The sequence below is a fragment of the Salvia splendens genome, chromosome 17 (assembly GCF_004379255.2).
Source record: "Salvia splendens isolate huo1 chromosome 17, SspV2, whole genome shotgun sequence".
In the NCBI taxonomy this organism is placed as follows: domain Eukaryota; kingdom Viridiplantae; phylum Streptophyta; class Magnoliopsida; order Lamiales; family Lamiaceae; genus Salvia; species Salvia splendens.
In genome coordinates this window covers 4,513,607-4,537,797 of record NC_056048.1, presented here as the reverse complement: position 1 = coordinate 4,537,797, position 24,191 = coordinate 4,513,607, and the positions used below count along the sequence as shown (strand labels likewise).

Below are 24,191 nucleotides of genomic sequence, written 5' to 3'. Positions count from 1 at the left end.
CCAGATCTTCAAAGCATGTACCACAGCTGCCAGTTCCAAGTCATGCGTCGGATAATTCAGTTCATGGGGCTTCAATTGTCTCGATGCATATGCAATCACTTTCCCCTTCTGCATAAGCACACATCCCAGTCCCACCTTCGACGCATCCGTATATACCGCATAGTCAGTCTCTGGCTCCGGCACAGCTAGGATTGGTGCGGTGGTCAATTTCTCCTTCAACAACTGAAAGCTCGCCTCACATTCTGGCGTCCAAATCATCTTGACTCCCTTTTTCAGTTGTTGCGTCATTGGCCTTGCTATCTTCGAGAATCCCTCGATGAATCTTCGATAATAGCCCGCCAGTCCTAAAAAGCTTCGGATTTCGTTTTGTGTAGAAGGTGACTTCCACTCCTGCACCGCTTCTACCTTGGCCGGATCTACACGAATTCCATCTGAAGTTACTACATGTCCAAGAAAATTTACTTCCTTGAGCCAAAACTCGCATTTACTGAACTTGGCATATAGTTTCTCGTCCCTTAGAGTTGCTAGGACGGTTCTCAAGTGCTCTTTGTGCTCCTCCTCGTTCTTTGAGTAAACAAGCACGTCATCGATGAAAACCAGGACAAACCGATCCAGAAATGGATGGAACACGCGGTTCATAAGGTCCATGAACACTGCCGGGGCGTTCGTCAGTCCAAAAGGCATTACAACGAACTCATAATGACCATATCTTGTTCGAAAGGCTGTCTTGGGTACATCTTCTCGCCGAACCCTCAGCTGATGGTACCCAGACCTCAAATCCATCTTAGAGAAGACTCCTGCCCCTCGAAGTTGGTCAAACAAGTCGTCTATCCTTGGTAGTGGATACTTGTTCTTCAGCGTTAGTTTGTTTAGCTCCCGGTAGTCGATGCACATCCTCATCGTTCCATCCTTCTTCTTTACAAACAACACTGGTGCTCCCCATGGTGACACGCTAGGTCTAATGAATCCCAATTCCAGTAGCTCTTGCAGTTGCACCTTAAGCTCCTCCAACTCTTTTGGCGCCATTCTATAAGGTGCTTTGGATATTGGTGCCGATCCGGGCTCCAGATCGATCGTGAATTCTACTTGCCTGTCGGGTGGGGGTCCCGGCAATGCATCGGGGAAGACATCGGGATATTCACTCACTATCGCCACATCTTCTATCTTCCTGTCTTTCTTCTCCTCCCCATTCAAATAAACAAGGTACGCTGGACATCCCTTCCTCATCATTGTAGTGGCTTGCAGCGCAGAGATAATGGACTTGCGTCGGCTCATTGGGACTCCGTGAAACTTCATCGGTTCTTTTCCGGGGGTTTCAAACGAAATTTTCCTTTCTCTACAATGAAGGGTAACGTGGTTCTCCGCTAACCAATCCATACCCAAGATTATGTCTACGCTACCCATCGTCATTACTTGCAAATTATAAGCCACTAAACTGAGTTCACCTATTCCAAAGTTCACACATGCACAAGATCGGGATATATCTATAGCCCCGCCTACCGGTGAGGTCACACTCATAGTGGGTTCGGTCTTAACAGTAGGTAATTCCAAAGTATCCACACAAGACGTTGATATAAAGGAATGCGACGCACCCGTATCAAACAAGACAACTATAGGCATATTTAGAAGTGTGCCCATACCTGCCAAGTTTCCTTGCTCAAAGGTTTCTTTCCCGTTTGCCGGCTGTTTCCCCTTCAAGGCGTAGGCCCTTGCTTGCGATGGTAATCCTTGGCGGCGTTGTTGCGGTGGAGGTGCAGGTAGTGCCTGGGATTGTGGACGGAAACCTAGCTGGTTCTGTCTCGTTCCCGTTCCCATGTGCTTGTTTGGGCAATTTCGGATGTAGTGGCCACTCCCACCACAGTTGAAGCACCTAGGGTCTCGACACTCCCCGGCGTGGTACTTGAAGCACCTTCCACATTGAGGGTTCCTCGGCGGAAAGTTTGCCCTCGGTTGGAAAGTATTCTGTCTCCCGCCATTGTAGGGTGGGTTCCTCATGTGTTGTGGCCTCTTACCACCATACTGAGCCTGGTCACCATCCCACCTCCTCTTCTCTTGGTGGCCCGGCTGAGCTTGTAGAGGTGTCGCGTTTGTTGTTGCCACAACTCTTGGCTTAGGGAGTGCATCTTCCACGTCCAGTGCACAAGTCAAGATCTCCGAGTAGGAGAGTTCTCCTCGACAGGCCAATGCGGCCTTTATCTCATCTCTGAGCCCGGCCCGGAACTTCACCGCCCATTTCTCATCGGTGTCCATCAACTCGGGCGCATATCGTGCCATCTGCGCGAGGGCTCGGTCATACTCGGTTACAGTCATTCGGCCTTGGCTTAGTGTGTGGAACTCTACCACCTTGGCCCGTCTGTACGTCTTTGGAACATACTTGTTATCGATCTCTACTTTAAACTCCTCCCATGTTAGCGCCTCCAGGCGTGCAGGATCCATAGTTCTCTGCCGAGTCTCCCACCAGTAATCGGCAGCACCTAACAGTTGAAAGGTAGCACCAGCAATGCGCTCCCTATCTGTGCACTCCATGACCCTGAAGATACGCTCGAGGCCGCGTATCCACTCTTCCGCTTTGGACGGGTCTCCTTGTCCGTCAAATTTTGGGGGATTCTGCCTTGAGAACGTAACTATGAATCTTTCTTGTTGAGGCGGGGGTGGAGGTGGTGGTGGCGGTGGTGGTGGAGGTGGTGCCTCCACGTGGGGTTCTTGTCGTGGTTGGCGTGCACGTCTTGGCGGCATTCTGATTCAATATCCAAAAAGTGTTACTACAATTCTCATCCAAAATTACCACTTTCTCCAAATTTTCTTATAAAACCTTCATGTAGTATAAGATGCAACACATAGGATATAAATCAAAATCAAAATTCTCATTAAAAGAAAGAAGGCCAACATTGTTCCCAAGAGTAGATCGTACAGAAAGCAAAAACTGAAAAGACAACGAACTCTTCTAATTCTAGACTACGACTCTATCATCCTCATCCATAGGCCCTTCCTCCGGGTCTTCGTCGTCGTCCTCCTCGGAGTTCCCTGGCAGAGCCTCCTCATAAACATCTTCATACCCTTGTTCACCCTCGTACATGCTCACATACTTGTCCTGATACACGACCCTCTCTTCCACCTCCTGTGGGGGCTGCTCCTCTCGAGAGTCCACCAGTGCACAATACACGGCTTTCCGAAAGCCAGCCATGTCACCCACCATGTCATCGGTAGCAGGCTCATGCCACGTGTACCTCCTCGCCGTTCTTTCGGCCCACTCCTTCCAGCTATCGGGAAGCAAATCTATTAGCTTCTCAATGCCGTCATGCTCTGTCACTCCGAACTCCTGAGCTGCCCTCCAGAGGGTGTCGAAGTGTGCCACGAACTCGATCAACGGTACATGATCCTTCTTCCGGTACACTCTATAATCTCTGAGCACCCTCTGTGCCCTAAGTCTATCGCGATCACTCCGTCGCGGGGTTCGGAACATACGCGCCATCTATAGAAAAAAAACAGAAACAACCGCCTCGCGTATAAAAACAGAGTACATAACCGAAGAAGAGAGAGAGAGAGTGTATGCACGTATCGCTGTTCTAACCCAAACCCGCTGGTGTTCAAAGGCCAAAAGCTCTTATCTATCACAGGTCCAAGAAGCACTAGTGAAATTCTATCACGTCTAAGTTCAAACATTCAAAAGGCCAACACATACTCACATAAAAGCTCACATCAACATTCACGTCATCATATCATCACACATCGGCCACATGCTTTCATATAAGTTCATCATACATCAACAGTTCATAACACCATAACAGTTCATAGCTCAAATAATTTCCAACTTTTCCACATCACGTTGTACCCTTCCACATGTCTCAACATTTACTTAAACTTTACATAAAACATTTTCAACACCAAAATCACAATTTCCTCCACTTCCATATACTTTCCAAAATTTCGAAGTTTTCACTACCTCATTTCAGGTTGAGTGCGATGAGTCGGATGTTGAGCCAATGACACTTTTGAAAACTTACTCCAGTCAGAAAAAGAATTTTTTTTTTTTTGGTCCAGAGCAGAAAGAGAAAACCTAGGCTCTGATACCACTCTGTCACGCCCGCATTTCCTAAGGATAGGAAGTACGGTGGACCGCGACTAGGGGAGGAGTAAAGAAGCGGGGAAGAAAGGGGGAACGAGAATATTTGACCCGAAAACATTTAGTAAAAGGAAATTCAATTCAAAACAAAGTACTGTGACGACATTACAAAAGTTAAAGTATTCAGAGTTTTAAATGAAAACATCGTGACGGTTTACAAGCAGCGGAAAAGACCAAAAGACAGATGATGCCGGGTATGACGACACGACACCATCCAAAAGATAAAAACACCCTTTGGCTTTAACTGCTCAACATCCGTCCTCCCCATCGCCGCTCAACCTGCACATTAAGAAAACAACATGCAGGGCTGAGTACTTATTGCACTCAGTGGACACACGCCAAAAACATAGTTTGTCATGCCATAACAGTGTAACATTGGGGTTTTGAGTATAATGAAAATAACCCAAGTACACAAAATACATTTCATAAATTCGACTGCGCAGTCATTTTCCGATATTGCCACCCTTATTCCCTCAATCATACACTATCTGATCCAAACCATGACAAGGGGCGTGGCCACACCCCAGGTCATCTAGACCGGCCAACTTGCTCTCAGATGGCACCCAGTCTCGTGTACACTAGCCTGAGGGTTCGCAGCCCAACAGACCCGAATTCGATTAAACATATGTGGTAAACCACTTCAGATAGGTTTCAAAACGAAATAATTGGCAAGACAAACAGTTCACCTCCATAAACATTTCCGGAACAAAGTCCGTATTTAAAGATAACCCACATAAAAGTAGGGTAGAAAAGCCCACCTCGATTGCTTAGCTTTTAAAACAGTTCCCTTCAACCACACTTTCCTCGAAAAAGATCACCCTTTTGAAAGATAAATAATATCATGATTAGAGTCAGAAGAGACGAGACTTTAAACGACAATGCATGATTCCTACGTGGACGACTTCAACATCTAGCACGTTACACGTACATACACTTAACAACATATTACAAAACAAACACACAAAGTCACACGTTCGAAACACACCCCGCACGCAAACGACGTACCCAAAACGCGCACACGACACACGAACACAGCACTCCAAGTCCTGGCATACCCTTACTGTGCAAACGGCTCACTTGGCTCGGAAAAGGTTCGGACAAACTCGGAAAAAGGATCGGCGTCTCGACATGGCTCGGTGTCTCGGCCGCCTGGCTCGGCACCTCGGCCGACCGTCTCGGCCGCCTGGCTCGGCACCTCGGCCGCCTGGCTCGGCACCTCGGCCGACCGTCTCGGCCGCCTGGCTCGGCACCTCGGCCGCCTGTCTCGGCACAGCTCGGCACCTGACTCGGCACAGCTCGGCACCTGTCTCGGCACAGCTCGGCACTTGTCTCGGCACAGCTCGGCACCTGTCTCGGCACAGCTCGGCACCTGTCTCGGCACAGCTCGGCACCTCGGCCGACCATCTCGGCCGTCCGGCTCGGCACCTCGGCCGACCGTCTCGGCCGCCTGCTCGGTACCTCGGCCGACCGTCTCGGCCGCATGCTCGGCACCTCGGCCGACCACCTCGGCCGTCCGGCTCGGCACCTCGACCGACCGTCTCGGCCGTCTGCTCGGCACCTCGGCCGACCATCTCGGCCGCATGCTCGGCACTTCGGCCGACCACCTCGGCCGCCTGCTCGGCACCTAGATTACACCCCTTTTCCTCTGACCCCCGATTCTCAAACCCTATACGACAAACACACCACGCATTCTACATCCCAAAACACACCCAGACACCTGGGATCATCCCTTCCAGACTCTCCACAAATCTGCCCTAGGCTGAACCCAACACTCTCGGCCAACACACACGAAAACTCTCGAACCAAACACTGATTCCTCCGAGCCATCTCTTGGCCAAACACACCCACATTCATCACAAAAACATATCACTCAGAATCACGCCAAAAGCACAAGAAAACATCTCCCAAAAACATACAACTCGCGAAACTGCGCAGTTTACTTGCAAAAATCATAATAAATTCATACGACATCCAAAGAGGCTGAAATTTACACACCACACAAAAGACACATTAACCTTTACACAGTTCAAAAATTCGTACCCAACGGAGATCGTTTGCTTAGTTAAAAAGGGGTCGGAACCCACTGCCAGTTACTATCAAAAACATGCTTCACACAGACACATCATCCCACAACCTATTCAGCACCTAAACCCTCCAAAACGTCCTATATGCATGAGTTTTCGAATTAAACAAGGGTTAGGGGTTACCTTCCCCGGATGGTTCAAACGAAACGCAAAAGCTTTACTTCCTTTTCCGACTCCGATTCACGACGAAGGAGGGTATCACCTTGAGGAATCCAAGAAGGTGATAAGAGGGAGTGAAAGGAAGAAGATAAAAACCGAGAGGGAGAAGGAGGGAGACTTACCAGTGAGAGAGAGCAACTTTGCGAGAGAGAGAGGGAGAGATTGAGAGAGTGACCGAAAAGAGAAAAGAAAAGGAAAGGGGAAGAAAAGGATCGGTTATGTGAGGGTGGAGGAAGTTGAGAACATCATGGGGTGATGGGGAAGGGATTTCGAAAAAAGGGGAGGGAGAGAGAGGTTTAAATCGATTAATTAGAATTTTAAATCATAGCTGAAAATATAAAACCAAATTTTAATTTGTCTAGGTAGAAAATCCCATATCCACAACAATATTATAAATCAAATAAATATTTCCACACCATATATTAAACACAAAATCATAAAAAAATTTCATCCTTAATTAAAAGAATAAAATTCCACAAATTTTCGGGTATTACAATTGAAGACTCCGTTCTCGGACGATATCACCCGAACTCCCTTGCCACAGAACTACCGAACTCCGTCGATGACTTATGACGGGTTAGTGAATCCTCATGACTTCCTGGGACGCTATCAGTACAACATGGCGAACCAGGGTCTCAATGAGGTCCATATGTGCAAGCTGTTTCCCTAGCTGCTTATCGGGAACGCAAGAAGGTGGTTCGATAGCCTCCCCCAAGGCAGCATTAGATCTTACCGAGATCTAATGGATGCTTTCCACAGGAGGTTCTTTCAGAAAGCAGAAGCCCGAATCACTTCGGCTCAGCTGCTTTCTATACGTCAAGGTCGCGACGAAAAGATCAGCGACTTTATGACGAGATTCCACAAGGAATGCCTACAAGTAGACGATCTCAATGATCTACTTGTCATTTCGGCATTCCAAAATGGAATCCTACCCGGAGCTCTCTACAGAAAGCTCGTGGAATGCAGTCCGCAAACAGCTCAAGAGATGTGGGACATTGCGGACCAGTTCTCCCGTGCCGATGAGGCAGACCGTCGCAAACGGTCTTTAGACAGCTCATCCCGAGGAGACAGGAGGAAGCCCGATCATAGCGATCAGGGACATCCTCGCCGAACTCCTTTTGGCGATCAGGGACATCCTCGCCGAACTCCTTTTGAAAGGATTCAAAGGACTCCGGTGCAAGACCGATTAGGGCCACGTCTCAATCCTGAGAAGCCGCCCGCTCAGTTCGTACCATTGAACAAGCCAAAGGACAATGGGTAGAAAATCTCCCTCAAGTCCTATGGTCCTACCGAACTACACCCAAAACCTCCAACGGTGAAACTCCGTACAGTCTGGTGTACGGCACTGAAGCCGTGATTCCGGTTGAGATCGGCGTACCCAGTCCCCGAACTCTAAATTTCTCCTCAGAAATGAATGATGACGGACTGAGAGCCGAACTAGATCTTGCCGAAGAAAGAAGAGAATTGGCCTGCATAAAAGCAGCCAAGTACAAGGAGCAAGTAGCCCGGTATTATAACCAAAGGGTGAAAAAGCTACAATTTCAAGTGGGAGATCTCGTCTTGAGAAACAACGAAGTAAGCCGAGCAGAAAAGCTGGGCAAACTCGAACCCACATGGGAAGGTCCATATCGGGTGTCAGAAGTCCTCGGCAAAGGGTCTTATAAATTGACTCACATGTCAGGAGAACAAGTACCCCGAACATGGCACATTTCCAACCTCAAGAAGTTCCATTTGTAAGAGACAGTCCGGTCAGTCAATCTTGTGTCTAGTTCGGTCCTAGGGGTATGTGCTTTCTTTGTTTTTTACTTGTTTTTCATGTTTGTCTTTATGTGCGTTTTGTCTGTCTATGTGCGTGTCGTCTCTTACAAATGTTACTGAGGTATCTTGTTCTTCGAAGGCTGATCCCCTTTTTAGAACATATATAAGCCAACGATTGTGAGTCCAAGCTTCTAAGGAGGATACAAGACCACAATTCAGCTTAAGAAACAAGCAGTTCGTCTGAAACGAACTGCAACAAAGGGAAAGTCCGATCCACGCGATAAAACTCGCCGAATTAGGACAAGGGAAAGTCCGATCCACGCGATAAAACTCGCCGAATTAGGACAAGGGAAAGTCCGATCCCCAAATTAGGACAAGGGAAAGTCCGATCCGAGCGATAAAACTCGCCAAATTAGGACACAAGCTTAGTCCGGTCAAAGAAATTTACTTCATAAGACCAAAGACGAGTCCGGTCAAAGAAGTTTACTTCATAAGACCAAAGACGAGTCCGGTCAAAGAAGTTTATTTCATAAGACCGAGGACCAAGTCCGGTCAAAGAAGTTTACTTCATAAGACCAAAGACGAGTCCGGTCAAAGAAGCTTACTTCATAAGACCGAGGACGAGTCCGGTCAAAGAAGTTTACTTCATAAGACCGAGGACGAGCACGATGAAATTTTTTCGCTGAGCTGTAAATACGCAGTGATAGAAGCGAAATGAAAATTTCATTTATTAAATCTTGTTCGGCATATAATTCTGCTGCCCTACGAGAAGGCGTTACGCCATTACAAAGGACTATTCTACTGTCCATGGTTGCTAAAGTTGAGCCATCTATTCACAAAATCCTCGTGAAGCCGAGTTCGGTCATTCCGGGCAGCTGAAGAATAAGCAGGTCGACGAGATGCTCTAATCGACCCTACCGCCTCTTCCCTGAGCCCGGGAAGCTCTAGCACCTCGGCGGCGAAGAGTCTCTTCACGAATCATTTGCCGATCTTGCTCACTCATAGTCACCGCTCCTCTGCGAACTTCAGTCCGTCCTCGTCTTGACGTCTCCGGTTGTTCCTGAGTTCGTTGCTGACTTGGAGTAGGGTTTTGAGCAAGTGAATCAGAGGTTCGAGCTGGAGTGCGACCATCTGTTGGCGGGAAATGCCTAAGGAATCTCTCGATTGAGGGACGCCGGGAAAGAATGATGTCGTACCGAGAAGCCCAGCGCCGCAATGATTTCACGACTTGTTGGCAAGCCGAGCTCTCCAGCGCATTGTTCCTCCGGAGTACATGATATTCCTCCCACAGTTCGTCAACTCGTTCCTGAACTTCAGAGATGGTCATTCCCCCGTGCCTGCTGATGAAATCCTCATACGCAGTCCTCTCAGCGACGGCAGTATTCAGTTCGGCCTCCAGATCTTTCTTTTCGGACTCTAAGTCCTTATTGTCGGCCTCCAGCTTCACTAAACAAGCCAAGAGTTCGTCATTCTTCATCTGGTCAGCTATGGCTTTTTTCTCAGCTTCGTCTAAAGCGGAAGAGTACAGCCGCTTCCAGTGAAGTACCTCCAGCTCCTTAAGAGTTAAGAATACAAAGTAGCTATGTCAGTTCGGCATTTCAGTTTACTGAGCAGGTAGTAAACCACAATAGGAGTAAAAGAGAGTACGAAAAGCTATACGAAGACACAAGTGTAGAAAGAAGAATTTTTTCATTCATAAGAAAAAAAATTTTTACACAAGGAGGGCTTCAAGGCCATTTTACAAGAAGGAAGAAACTAAACTAAGATAAGGGAGACGAAATCATACTCCGCCAGCTTCGTCTCCGGCTCCTCGGTGAGGTTCAGCTTCCTTCTCCTTGTCTGCCTCAGCTTCAGCCTCGGCCTTCTTGCTCCCCCCAGCCTGCTCGGTGCCCCCATCACCGATCAGCAGCACCTCTTGCTCGGCCTGCCTGTCTCCAGTCTGCTGATCAAGCTGCTCGGTCTCACCCTCTCCGTGGAAAATTGGAGCGGGTGAAACTGGCCCTAAGGAGGCAAAGATAGCCTCCATATTCTCGTCCCGGTCAGCTCGGCAACTACGAACTCGGTCAGCAGAAAGCAGAACCGAGGACGAAGCAAGCTCCTCAAGGAGCGGCAGACTCTGGAGACGAGCTGCTATCTCTCGGCCGTACAACGGCAGGACGACTTCGGGCCCTTGCTCGGCATTATCGGTCATCAGTTTCAGCAGATCACCGACAAAGGCCGAAAATTGATTGCTCAGAAAGAGTTTCTCCGCGAAAGCACGGAGAACCTCCCCTTGGGCAACCACGGCGGCAGCATCCCTCCGTTTCGTCTGCTCTCGCTGGATGACGAGCTGGTTTTTGGCAAACTGGGCTTCATCCTGGGCCGAGATCCTAGCAGCTCTGGCCTTCTCAAAGTCTGCCTTAGCCTGTTCGGCCTGGTGACGAGCAGCCGCCAACTTCCTCTGCATCTCAGCATAATCGTTGGACGCTTTGGAGAGTTCAACGGCGACGAGCTTGGAGAGCATATCGTTCCTCTGAAAATGGAAAAAGGAAAAAAGTCAACCGAGGGGCCACAAAAAATACAGGAAAAAAGCAAGGCCAGAAAATCAAGAAGAGAATTCACCTCGGCGAAGTCCGTGGGCCATAAAAAGGGCTCACAGATATGTTCCGAAGGAGGCGCCAAGACCACGTCTTTCTCTGGCGCTCTTGGGGGTTTCTGAATCCTCCCCTTCCCCCTTGCCGAAGTCGACTCCGGCTTCTTTGGATCCGAAGAGGTCTTTTGCCTCTTCGGATTCTTCTCGGCATCAGACGCCGAGCTGGTGGTTTTCGGCCTCTCCGGTTCCTTAGATTCGGAGGATTTGCGACCGAGCTTGTTTAGCAAGTTCACTGCCAAAAAGCAAGAAAACAAGGTTAGTTTTCGTCGTCAAGGCAGTAATGCATAAAAAAGAAATCCTCACCCTCAGTCTCTTCGTCCGAAGACGAGGAGTCGAACACAAAGTCGCCCTTGACGAGCTCAGACTCCGAGTACTGCTTCCTAATCATGGGAATCTTATTGAGCTCGGCCTCGAGCTCGTCCAACGGTTCTACCCGAGGATGAGGAATAACGGACTTCGGCCCTCTCCAGGAAAAGTCCGAAGCCGAAGTCCTATTATAAAAAAAGAAGCGATTTTGCCATTTCGGCCATTTGGTTTTACAAAAGGCTCTAAAGGGCTGTAAAGGGATCAGGTAAAACCAAGATCCCTTCCTCTTAAACTGGAAGAAATTAAGGATTGCCCTCAGAGACAGATCCTTATCTAGCCTACGCAGTTCGGCAGCAAAGGCCGATAAGTGCCTCCAAGAGTTCGGAGTCACCTGACCTAAAGGGAGTTGAAAAAAATCTAGCAGCTCTACAAAGGCAGGGGGAAGAGGGAAACGAAGCCCGCATTCCAAGCCGGCTTCATAAACGGTGGCGTAACCCTCCGGCGGCGAGTCAGCCCTATGAAGGTCGTCGGGAATCGCAACCTTCCCCCCAGGAAAAAAATATTTTTCGTGTAAGGATATCACAGTATCCTTACTCAAGATGCTGTGAAAATACTCTACGGTCTTCTCCCCGGATTCTTTCCGGCTAGAAGACCCCTTACCCCCTTTCCTACCGCTACCTGACTCAGAAGAAGAAGAAGACATGGTTCTTACTCTTTGAAATTCTGAAGAAATTCTGAAGAAATTCTTGAAAGCGGAAGGAAATTTTTACGCAAAAGAGAGAGAATGCAGAAGAAGCAATAGCAAAAGTGTTCAAATGATGAAGAAAGGACGTATTTATCAGATTCGGAGAAGATTTCAAAATCATCGCACCGTTTCGACTCCCACCTTTTCAGGATTCAACGGCCGGATTTTACTGTCGCATTTAATGCAGTCACGCGCAAGGCACGTCCCCTGACGTCAGCCTCCCCCGTACCTTTATCCAGAATGCCGAAGTGACTCGCTTCGCCGAAGTGATTCACTTCGCTTTTCGGGGGGGTAGTGATGGGGTACGTACTAAACAAGCCCAATAGCAGTGACGGCCCATCAGCCCAAAGCCCAAGGAAGAGTATCAGTTCGGCATTACCAAAGAGTTCGGCCCCAGCCTACAGCTCGGTAAAAGCCGACCAATCAAGCTCTACTCTCAGATCGGCAAAAGCTGCTCGGCAATAGTTCAGCAGTTCGGTCTCAGTATTCGACCGAACTGGGAGATAGTGGACTCATGCAGAACCTCCACGACCTCCACTACACGATCTATTTAGTGGTGTCAACTCATGCAGGATCTCATGCAGGATAGCGGACCAAACAAAGAGATAGTGGACCCATGCAGGATCTCATGACCTCCACGACATCCACAACCTAGTTAGTGGTGATGTAAGCCACGACCTAGTTAGTGGTGATGCAAGCCACGATCTTAGTTCAATGTATAAATAGAACTTAGATCAGATAGACTAAGAGGAAGAAGAAGCTCTCTAAACATCAAATATCATATAGCAAGTCTGTATTTGTAAGCTGTAAACCAGATCAAGCAATACAATCTTGCCCTCCTTTCTTCCCGTGGACGTAGATTTACCTCAGTAAATCGAACCACGTAATTCCTTGTGTCGTGATCTATATATTTTTTACCCGCATTTACTACCATCAAAAATTCGCCCAACCATCAATAGTCATTCATTTCTTTTGCACATAAAAATGGTCATTCTATTCATTCTCATTTCTTCTTAATAATACTACTATCGTATTATATTACTCCCTCCGTCCCACAATAAGATTCGCATTATGCCATTTCGGTCCGTCCCATAATAAGAGTAACATTTCACTTTTACCATAAATGATAAGTATGTCTCACATTCCACTAACTCACTTCACTCACATTTTATTATTAAACCAATATAAAAAAAAAGTGGACCTCATATTCCATTAACTTTTCTAACCCACTATTCTTTACATTTCTTAAAACTCGTGTCCATACCAAATGTGACTCCTATTGTTGGACGAGAGAGTAATACATACAGTATAGTCCTGACTAGCAATTTTTTCTGCATCCACCCCTAATGTATTATGTGTGTGAGTAGTGTGTGAATTTTAAAAATAGGACACAAAATAGAAACGCAATAATCACAAATTAGGACGCAAAAGAAAGTGTCTCTAACTTGAGGACAAATTATTTTAATCATTTGACTTTTTAGAACATTTCTATTTGTGTCCCTTAACTAACTTAGTTGGGTCACCGACAATAAGAACTAACATTTTATGAAGCATTGGTGGTATAGTTAGACACACAAATTATCGTCCATAATATCACTAAAAAATGTCACTAATTAGCTGTTTTTTTGTAGTGTATGAAATTTTTTTGGTACTAAATTTTGGTGAACCGATTATTTCTATTAGCATGACATTGAGGTAATCAATTTCAAAATTAACCAGAAAAGAAGCACAGAATCAGCAGCAAATTGTTTGAAATTTTGCAAAACAGAAAGGGTTACATGATTTGGCAGTGCAACCCTGGCTACAATTGTTCCTTATGGTGGGGGAATGGCTCAATGCAGGCTGCGGATGGACCAGCATTAGGCGAGTCCTTGAAGAAATTAACCGGAGCAGCTCCGAAGAAGGCATGGTGCTGAGGAATGTGGTGGAAAGCGAGCGGGGGAAACCTGTGCAAGCCCAAGGAGGCCTGATCGACCATCCTCTTGATCGGTTCCCCTCGCAAGGAGCCGCGCTCCCCGCCATCAAACTCACGGTAGCGGTGGAGGTAGACAGTGAGTGGCTCAATGTAGTCGTCGAAGCCGAGCTTGCTCATGGCCCAGAGCACGTCCTCAGCGGTGATGGTCTTGCGCTGCTCTCGCTGGCAGCGCTCGTTGGCCTCGCTAGTGATGAAGCTGATGTACTCGGACACGCATTCCTGGATGGTCTCCTTGGCGTCGTCTGATATTTTGGCGTGCGGAGGCAGGATCTTGCGCATGATCCGGATCACGTTCGCTATCGGCATGAACCGGTCTTGCTCCCGGACTATGCATTCTGGCTCGTCGGCCACAGACGGCTGCTTAGTTGGGGGCATGCTCGTCTCTGCTGCTCAAAAATTGCTATTTTTAAAGGACGGATGAATGATAATAAAAGCCAACAAAACTAAATGCACCTTTATATTTTAACTTTTTTATTTTCAAATTCCATTTCTAGTACATATATCTATACCACCACAATCAGTTGCTTTGAAACATAACAAAGCGTTGATTAAAAAATCTTGAATTTCTATGCCACCACCCAAATAAGAGAAACTAAAATAATGGCAATTAACAATAAATGAGTGATTTATTTACTATTATTTGAAAAGGTGAATTGGTGCTGACCTAGTGATTAAAATAGTACTCCTATCCTATATAGTTTGAATTAAGTCAAATAATAAATGTTTTTTTTGTGTTTATACTTAATAAAGAAAGTTGTCTAATACAAAGCGATTAAGTTAGAGAAGTGGTCTAACTCTAGTAGATTGAAGTGTGTCTGTGAATGCACGAGTGACACGTGTACATGTTCGCCTCTTGTTTCCTGTAATGTGCCATCTTTTACTAAATGTTTCTTTCATTTACATTTCTCATCACTTCCTTAAAACGGAAAATCAATCAAGAAATACAGTGTCGATTTCACACATTCAAGATCAGCCACTTTTTTAATAATATAGTATTTATTTTTCGATGCATGGTTATGAGAACTTAAGAAAGGTTGGATTTTTAGTAGACTACACATAAATAATGCTCTAAATTTTTTTTAAAAAAAGGACATAATGTAAGAGTTGTACTTAGCATAAAAACACTAATGCTCAAAACAAAAAAAAACGAAAAAAAGGGGGAAAAGGATATGAATAGGGAAGTAGAAACCCTAATAGAAGAGCTCACCGGAGCTAGTTGCTGGGAGGGTGCGGTAGCCATGGAAGCCTCCATTGTTCCCTCCAAGTTCCATCTTCCTCTCTCTCTCACTCTGAATTAATTATTATATGGTGTATTTTATAGAAAGGAGGAGGAAGGACACGTGGCGGGGAGGCGTTGCAAACGAGAGAAGGCGATTCGCCGGTGGGAAAATAAGGGCTCACAGTTGGGCAGCATTAGGGTGCCTTGACCACCTCTCTCTCTCTCATCTTTGCTTTGTTTTAGAGTTCCAATTCAATGCTCTTCTCTGAAAAGGAATAGTCTTTTGGTGAAATATTGTGTCGTTATCTACGCTATAATACACTTTCAGTTATACCTCTACGGGAACATGCACCAACAATTCATCTCTCTCTCTCTCTCTTCTCCATTCTCGTGTTTATAGTTTTGCTATTTTGTCTGAAATGTAGTATGATGCTAACTTGGATTTTGTCATATTTGTGTAAATAAATACTCAAATTCATTTATATGCTGATGAATGAAGTTAATTTTTCCTTTTTGTTACCCATACCCACTCAACTGCTTATTTTGCAACTAAAAAGTCCACTATATATTTAAAAGAAGAATTAATTTGTTAAAAAAAAGAAAGATGTGGCTTGCATCTTTTATTTAACTACTACAAAATTGCTTTTACTTGAATTCTAAAACTAATAAGTTATATCTGATCAGATCTAATTATATAGTGCAACATTCTCCATAAAAATCTAATATATCCATTGCCATTGGTGCACTTTCAGTTGATGAATTTGTGTTGTTGTGGTCTATATATCTGATGAAATCAGGTATATTATTAAAATAGCAACTGGCTGATGTATATTATTAAGATAAATCAATGAGAAAATATAATAAAGGCATGATGATGGGTATAATTTGAATAAAGTTGAGATGTGAAGAAAATCCAAAACTAGCATAAAGCAGTTGCTGCTGTCGTTGTTGGCCACATCTCTTCTTGACCTTCAAGAAAGAAAGAAAGAAAGTAAAGAAAAAAAGAAGAAATTAAGTAAATAAGGAGGGAAAAGCCAATTTAAACGTTAGAGGGATAGAGAGATAAAATTATGATTATAATTTAATTTGAGACTATATGGAAAGTAGGAGTATATGTTTTTAATTTAATGTTTTTTTCAGAAAATCTTTATTACTATCCCTTAAACGAAAAGAAAATAAGAGATTGTAACCAAAAAGAAAAAGAAAAAGAAAATTAAGAGATTATGTATGAAACTCACCCAAAAATGTGTTACTACTAATTAATATCGCGTTGGCAAATTTGATTGATAGCCGCATTCGATTTCATTTAAGTATGAGGAAATACCTTCCAACCTTCTAACGAAAACGGCAAAAAATACAAGAACACTTGTGTAAATTATGAGTATATAACTGAACCCAAATGTATTATTCAATCCTAGGCCTATTAAGGTGTGAAAACCATACTAATATATTTACTAAATTACTACATAATCTTATATACTAAGTGACTCATATCATATGTCAAGCTATGTTACATAAATGTCTGCAAAATGGATGGTATTGCATCACAATCTATCAACTATATATACATAAAAGTATATATATTCTCTCTTCGTCTTGTGAACATAGTTATTAATGTTTAATTCTCACAGATATTAAGAAAATATATTTGATGTTCTTAACAAAATGTAATTTATATGCAACTCCTTTTTCCCCATTAGTTATTTTCACAAAAAGTTATTTTAGTAAAAAAATATTTTTATGATAATTCGCATAAAGAAAATAAACTATAACGTGGTACACCCCAAAAAGACATAATGAACTAATTTTATTAATACAGATACTAGTAAAAATTATATAAATGGCGAGATGCAACATTATTACTAGTACTTAATTAAGTTTTTGATTGATAACAATTAAATATCAATACAGATACTGGAGTATGGGGAGCAAAAACGACCCATATTGGCTAATGCCTACTGGGCTGTAGATCCACAATTTTTGTAGTATAATTTTTTTTTATATTTGTGAACTATTTCTACATATATTTTCATACAGTATATTTTACTAATAGTCCACACATAGTGTTTTTTTAGACTTTAAATACAATATTTTTTTAGATGCCTGTAGTTGCGATATTTTTGTCAAAAATTGACCCAGCTTAGTGCTATTTTTATATACACATTTTAAATTATGTGCTTTATTTTCCATCTAAAAAATTGTTTCTCAGTGATTGTGTGTTGGGTTCATATGATTAAGGAGACAAAACAAAACAGAGGCACTCAAATGGAATAGGAGTAGCTCACTAACTCTATCATCCAATACCGTGGGCCTATAACATTACGCATGTATACAATTGATTAATGTTATTTTATAAAAATATACAGTACTACTAAAAAATTAATACTTTATAGAGTATTAGAATAGAATTAGAATGAGAGAATTAGCCAGATTTCGTATGGATTTTATTAATAAATATAGTTGAGGATGGTTTGACAAATTCACTATATTTGTATTGCTAGTTTACCGAAGGTCAGAGACGTGGATGAGTCAATGAGGCTATATTATTAATTAATTTATTGTAAGTAATTCGTAGGAGGTAAGATTAGGCTACCTACCCCAAACAGTTAGCCCTCCATTTCCTATCTTCCAAATCTTGTTCACTCCTCAAACACAAATCCACTACAAAAAAAAGAAAAATAAATATATTAGTACCAATTTATATATTAAGTTGACAAAACCTTTTTACCTCAGACCAATATTGGATTGACTAGTGCACCTCTTTTGAAGTAACCCAATTAACTTCCACCTTGATTGCGTTTGAAGCAAAATTTAAAACTGATTAATATCAATTATTTAATTACGTCTATTTTGTGTTCAAGTGATTGAAATTACTTCAATTCTTGACACATTAATATAATTAGTAAAGTCAATCCAATAATTGTAGCATGAATTACTTCTTGAAAATAAAAGTATGAATGATAAAATAAAACATAAAATATGGTACAAAGATGTAATGATATTTTGGAAAATATTAATTAATAGAAGTTGGGCAAATGAGTTTGGTGAATTGTGATATCAAATCCACGAAAAGGGCATGTGAAGCATGCATATAAAACCCAAAGGTGGTGGTGTGGTTGCTTCCCCCTCATTATCGCTTCATCCTCTTCTTGCTTTGCAACAAAGTTTATACTCCAATATTAAATACTCCATGGCCATTTTTCTCCGATTACTAATTCGGAAGATGCTCGTCTTGGTCGTCGTTATCTTCTTCCTCGGACATCCCACGCTTGGGAGTTCCGATTTTTCGGGCAGGGACGATTCGGTGCAGTGGGCTGGCTATGGAGAAGAGAAGCTCTCAACTGTCGTCATCGCCGGCACGATTCTCTGCAACGCCGGTGAGCCAAGCCTGAATCCTTCCGTCAATCCCCATCCAGTCTCAGGTAATTAACTCCACTCAATTTTAATACTACAAAAATATTCTTGGTTATGAACGATACTGATTTTAATAGAAAATTGATAAAATAAGAGAAAATATTATTAGTGGAAAATGACCCGACTTAACTTATTAAAGAGAAAAACTTACTAGAAATATATAAGAAGTAATTTTGGTGGATGACCTGAAATATAAAAACATAAGCATGACTATTTTTTCATGAACAAATGTAATACTATGAAATACATATATTCAAATTCTGAACATCGCACTTATTAATTTGAAAAGAGGTTTATTTATTGCGCAAACTTATTTTGTAATTAAGCACTACTGAAGAAAAAGGTTTTGTTAATTTGTTGATATATGGAGTACTATAATAGTATATAATATAATTATGCAGCTGCAATTAATTTCATGGGTTGGTGATCATATACACTATAAAGTGCGTTTTCTCCAACTCATGTTGCTGCAATTTCATACTCAATCCTCCTTGCTTTTAAATTTTTAATTATTACTCTCTTTGTCACGATTTAAGCAAAACGTTTCCTTTTCTAACATGAAATTTTATGAAATGTTATTTTGAATATTAAAATGAATAGAAAACAATATTTTCAATTAGAAAACATGTTACTTTAATTTAATTAGGTTGGATGTTCCTAAAAAACGAATGAGATATGCAGGCGCAAAAGTGAGTGTGGTGTGCGGTACAAGCAGGAAGGCGAAGAAGGGGTCGACTGCAAAAGGAATAACGGATGTTTCCGGAAGGTTCGCGATAGATCTGCCTTCGCACCTCCACGCGATCCCGAACTTGGAAAAAGTATGCCATGTGAGAGTGGTTCATATCCCGGTGAGTTCTCCGTGCATCAAAGCTTGCGCCGCGAAGCATAACAAACCCATAGCGTTGAGCTCGGTCGATCAAGGCGTCCGCACCTACACCACCCACGACATACATCTCAGCCGCACCTAAAACAAACATATTACTAGTACAACTTTGTGTCTCCCAACCACCATATCTATATCTATCACCATAAAGAGAGAGAGAGAGAGAGAGAGAGAGAGATGGTTTGTGTTCCTGCGATTTGTGTGGAGAGTGAGAGATATTTGTTAATTATACATAGGGATGATCATGTAAATGTTTTTTGAGAATGTGCATATATTATACCCTAAACTTCAATTCCATGTGTGATCATTTAAACTGCACATTTGTAGTAGCACTCAATTTGATTGTTATAGATCCTAAATCAATTGATTAAATAAAAATCATATGGAATTTACAATTTTATCCCCATAACACCCTAAAATTAATAATATAAGGATGTATTTGATAGTATAAAGGAATTGAAATTACATTTTTATGAAATTGAACTAGAATTAATATTCTAATTCACTTAATTTTTTATATGGTTAAATCAATTACGGAGTATTTAATATTGTGTGTAAAATGTACGGTAGTGTTTTTTTTAGAGGTCGAAATCCAACTTTTAGGGCAATATTTCTAAGTTTTTGGCTAATATAATTTGCCCGTGAGATTTGCCCACATTCTCCATAAGCTAGATTTTGGGTTCTTGTTTGGGCCCATATAATTTTGGGTGGATCTAAACCACTTGATTTTTTTTCAGTTTGTTTTGGTAATAAAAGTGGGTTCAACCTAGATATAAAAGCAAATTAACGAATATAAAAAAAAAAGCATATCATCAAACAACCAACTGTTTAAATTCAATGACGGATTTTCTAGGACATAGACTTCTGTAGTAAATTTATAAGCAAAATGTGATGAAAAAATATGAGCAACAAAATTCTCTTTTGTATCAACATGATCAATCTCTACTAATTCAAAATCCTGGAATAAGCAACGCAACTCTGAACTATCGTCTACAATTAATATAAATTTCAAAAGTTTCGTAATTATAGATACCATATCCAAGCTATCACTCTCCATTTTTTGCCTCCAAAAACCTCAAGCTTTTGCCAACCGGATCCCATAACATAAGCACCAAAATTATGCAATCAAAATGGAACAAACTCGCAATATTAAGGGATTTCCATGTATCATAAACTATGGCAATTCATTTAAAAAAGGGTTGGGTTGGGGTGGGGTAGTTAATTACATGTAGTTAGGGGTGAGAAAAAAACCGAAAACCGAATATTCAAACCGAACCAAACCGAAATTATGAAATTCGGTTCGGTTTTTTCGATTTTTCGGTTCGGTTCGGTTTTGAAAATACAAAAAATTCGGTTTTTCGGTTCGTGCGAAAAAAAACGAAAAACCAAATAACCGAATTATATCTTAAATATAATATTATATATATATATATATATATATATATTCTTTAATATATTCTATATAATATATGTATTGTATATATATTCTATTAATTTTATATTTTATAGATATATTCTATTATATAAAATAAAATATATTATATATATTAATTGGGGAGCATTAAGCTCCTATTGCCCTCTTAGTGTTAAGTTCCAACATAATATCAACCATTAGATTAAGATGGTGGACAGATTGGATGATGATTAGATCTATGCTTCCGCGTTACATTATTACGTCCATTTGCTACATTATAAGGGTATAAGTGTAAACATACATTGAATTAAAAACGGCAGCTCCTATAATTAAGCGAGATTTCAGAGAAACCGCTTGACATTCCATCCACTCTCTCACTCCAAACGTCTCATCTCCCTCAAATCACATTCAAAACCCTTCTCCCCCAATTCCAACCCATTTCTAAACCCTAGCCGCTGGAAAAGAAGAGAAGACGTCGATTTTCACCGTGAAAATGTACGGATGACGGGAAATCGAACCAAAGCAAACTCTGATCTTGTTCTCATCATTCGAGGGTCGATTTTGCTATTTTATCACAACCAGAAGTCGTCGTTTTTATCTGTAGGCGGAAGGTAAAATTTCCGATCGAAATCCGATGATTGAGCAATAATTTCACTTCTTGTATCTACATTTTTTGTAAATCTAAGGTCATTTTCTTTCATTACCGAAATTCAATTTTAGGTTCTTTACTGTTTGTCGTTCGTTAATTGAATTTTTAGTATTCGTTTGAGTGCTTCTACAATTATTCGGTCAATTTACAATTTATGGTTTGGTGATGAATATCAATTTTGGTTTGCTACGTTATTTAAATGGTGCTCGTACATTATATGTTCTATATACTCATATATATCTCCTTTTAAAAAGCAATTTTGCATTATTTAATCCAATATTTACATTACGTACTGATGTGCTACGTTATTCTGGATAATGGTATGATCTGCTACATTTTATGGTCGAAAGCGGTGAAATTCACTTTGATGTAGTGCTTAAATTCACCATAAACCATCTTTCTAAGTGTGATTTCGACTGTAATGTGTTGTTGGTGAGTGCTTGTCGCTAATTGAATATTTTTTTACATTCAAGTTGTGTACATTATTCACATAAATTGGTACATTAATTCGGTAATGTACGATTATGGTTATTTAATGTACGATTATCAAACAATCACTATGAATACTTCTTTGAATTTAATGTACGATTATGATTGTTTATTGTATATGTCACATTCTTATTAATATAGATTATAATGGGTTTAATGTGTTATGGAAGTTAAATCCATCCCCCAAAGGATTTAGCAATCCATGGGGCTAGGGTATAGTATCGACTCACTAACAAAACCTTGTTGTTCATTATTCTTATATAGACTACTACATTATACAATCTCAGATGTACATTATTTACCCATGAACTTGTACAAAGTACATTGATCGAAAACATTAGATTAGTCCTTGATATCTGTTGTATTAATATGTGTTATGGTAGTTTGAGTTACATTGGTGAACATGTTCTGTACATTATGTATAGTTGATTATCTATATTATTATTTGATGTACTTTTGTTTGATGTTGCTTATAGTGTAATCTCCTCGTACTTTGGTTTTATATTGTTTGAAGTCTAATCTCCTCAATGTCAATATTTTTGAATAGGTACAAACGCCTAAAAAATTTTGGTGATGAGGACTTTAAGGAGGACATGCAACCTTCCCCAACCCATGATACATTATACGTGCATAATTGTACATGACTTCAAAATATCATTCACTGCGACATGATGTAGCTATATATGTACATATATTATTCAGTAATTTAATTACATTAATGTCTGGGATTCATACAAATACCATTTTCATACATTAATATCGACATTAAACTAATTCTTTTGTACATTAAACTAAGTCTTTCGTGCATTATAAAACCATATTCGTACCTCAAGTTCTGTATGAAACCAAAACCAAAGGATAAAAATAGAAATTGTAGGAAAGTGTTGGTAATATGCCTTAACCAAATGGATTGTTGAACCTTAAAGGAAAAGAGTTATCTCCATGCTCTTGGTGACATTTTCGTTAGTGGGTTGGTACTACAACCCAGGCCAATGGATTGCTAAACCCAAAGGGTATGGATGCAACGTGCTACAAGACATTAAACTAAGCATTTTGTACATTAAACTAAGTCGTTCATACATTACGAAGCCATATTCGTACATCATGTTCTGTGTGAAACCAAAAACCTAAAGGATACAAACAAAAATTATAGGAAATTGTTGGTGATATGTCCTAACCAAATGGATTGCTAAACCCTAGGGGAAATGAGTTATCTCCCTGCTCTTGGGGAAGTTTTCGTTAGTCGGTATTACACCCTAGCCCCATTTACTGCTAAACCCTTGAGGAATGGGTTTAACTTCTAACCCTTAGCGAACATATAAAAATCTACATTGCTCATTAAAAGACATATACATTAAATGACTATATTCGTACATTAGAATCAGTACAAAACCAACGAACATTAAGTCAAATAGGAACTTTGATGCATAGGTTGTTACTATGCCCTAGCCAAATATGGATTGCTAAACCCTTAGGAAAAGGATTCATTTCTCTAGCCTTGGTGATATTTTCGTTTGATAGACGGTACTGCAACCTAACCCGATGGATTGCTAAACCCCAAAGAGTATGGATTCAAATAGACTCAAACATTAAACAACTTCTTTCGTACATTACTCGGAGAGTGCATATACATTACATAGCCACTTTCGTACATCAAGGATTACATGGAACCTAAAACAAAGAATAAAAACATAATATTTTTATGGTAATAAATAACTAAGTGTGTAAATTTATGGTCAATATTTTTAAGAGAAATCAAACTAAGATATTGTAAATCTTTATATATTAATTTAAGTAAATTAAAGATTGACTATTCAATGTGCCTTGAAAGTAGCGTGATTTTAGGTAATTATGAAAAATAAATCTGAAAATATCTTTACCAAACTTAATGGAGAGAAATATAGAAGTGAATAAGGCCACCCGCGTTCCGTCCTGTCGTGACGAATGGCGAGACATCTCGCCCCGCGCTGAGGCGACGTGGCGAGCACCGGCGCCATGCGTGACGCCCACTCGCCGGCCCGCGAGTGGGCATCGTCACGCTGAAGCAATAAATCATTTTTTTAAAATTCGAATTAAAAAATGAAAAACGGTAATATTACCGTTATATTACCGTTTTTTCCTTTTTTTGTGGCAAGACAACTTGGTATTCCGCCTCCAGGTGGCTTCAGTGCACCTCCACCGCCTTCGGGGGATGATTCGCCGGCGGAGTAGTTTTTTTATTTTCTATAAAATTGTATTTTAAATTATGTAATTTTTATTTTTTAGGATTTTAATTATGTGTTTTTTTTATTTTTTTGGATTCTTAGTTGTATTTTTATTTTATGTTGTAATTTTATTTTAT

The 24,191-nt window shown here is 41.3% G+C and overlaps 2 protein-coding genes across 3 annotated transcripts; one reads left to right on the top strand and one right to left on the bottom strand.

The window, feature by feature from the left end:
- Positions 1-13,608: 13,608 nt before the first annotated feature.
- LOC121773986 (nuclear transcription factor Y subunit B-6-like) lies at positions 13,609-15,210 on the bottom strand. 2 transcript variants are annotated; one of them, XM_042170894.1, is made up of 2 exons: positions 14,990-15,210; positions 13,609-14,168 (listed from the first exon to the last, which is right to left on the bottom strand). In XM_042170894.1, the coding sequence occupies exons 1-2, from the start codon at positions 15,051-15,053 to the stop codon at positions 13,609-13,611; spliced, it is 624 nt and encodes a 207-aa protein (XP_042026828.1). In that variant the 5' UTR covers positions 15,054-15,210. The 2 variants fall into 2 exon arrangements, with proteins under 2 accessions (XP_042026828.1, XP_042026829.1); XM_042170895.1 differs by having other exon boundaries at positions 13,609-14,165.
- Positions 15,211-18,116: 2,906 nt separating this feature from the next.
- On the top strand, positions 18,117-19,593 carry LOC121773390. The gene is made up of 2 exons (XM_042170242.1): positions 18,117-18,423; positions 19,097-19,593. The coding sequence occupies exons 1-2, from the start codon at positions 18,192-18,194 to the stop codon at positions 19,381-19,383; spliced, it is 519 nt and encodes a 172-aa protein (XP_042026176.1). The 5' UTR covers positions 18,117-18,191; the 3' UTR covers positions 19,384-19,593.
- Positions 19,594-24,191: the final 4,598 nt, after the last annotated feature.

What these genes read in the sequence shown, in the direction of transcription:
- LOC121773986 (XM_042170894.1), bottom strand. Translation starts at nt 15,053, where the DNA reads ATGGAACTTGGAGGGAACAATGGAGGCTTCCATGGCTACCGCACCCTC. An exon ending in CCTCCCAGCAACTAGCTCCG is followed by an intron (nt 14,169 to 14,989) that starts GTGAGCTCTTCT and finishes ATTTTTGAGCAG; the next exon opens with CAGAGACGAGCATGCCCCCA.
- LOC121773390 (XM_042170242.1), top strand. Translation starts at nt 18,192, where the DNA reads ATGGCCATTTTTCTCCGATTACTAATTCGGAAGATGCTCGTCTTGGTC. An exon ending in CAATCCCCATCCAGTCTCAG is followed by an intron (nt 18,424 to 19,096) that starts GTAATTAACTCC and finishes TGAGATATGCAG; the next exon opens with GCGCAAAAGTGAGTGTGGTG.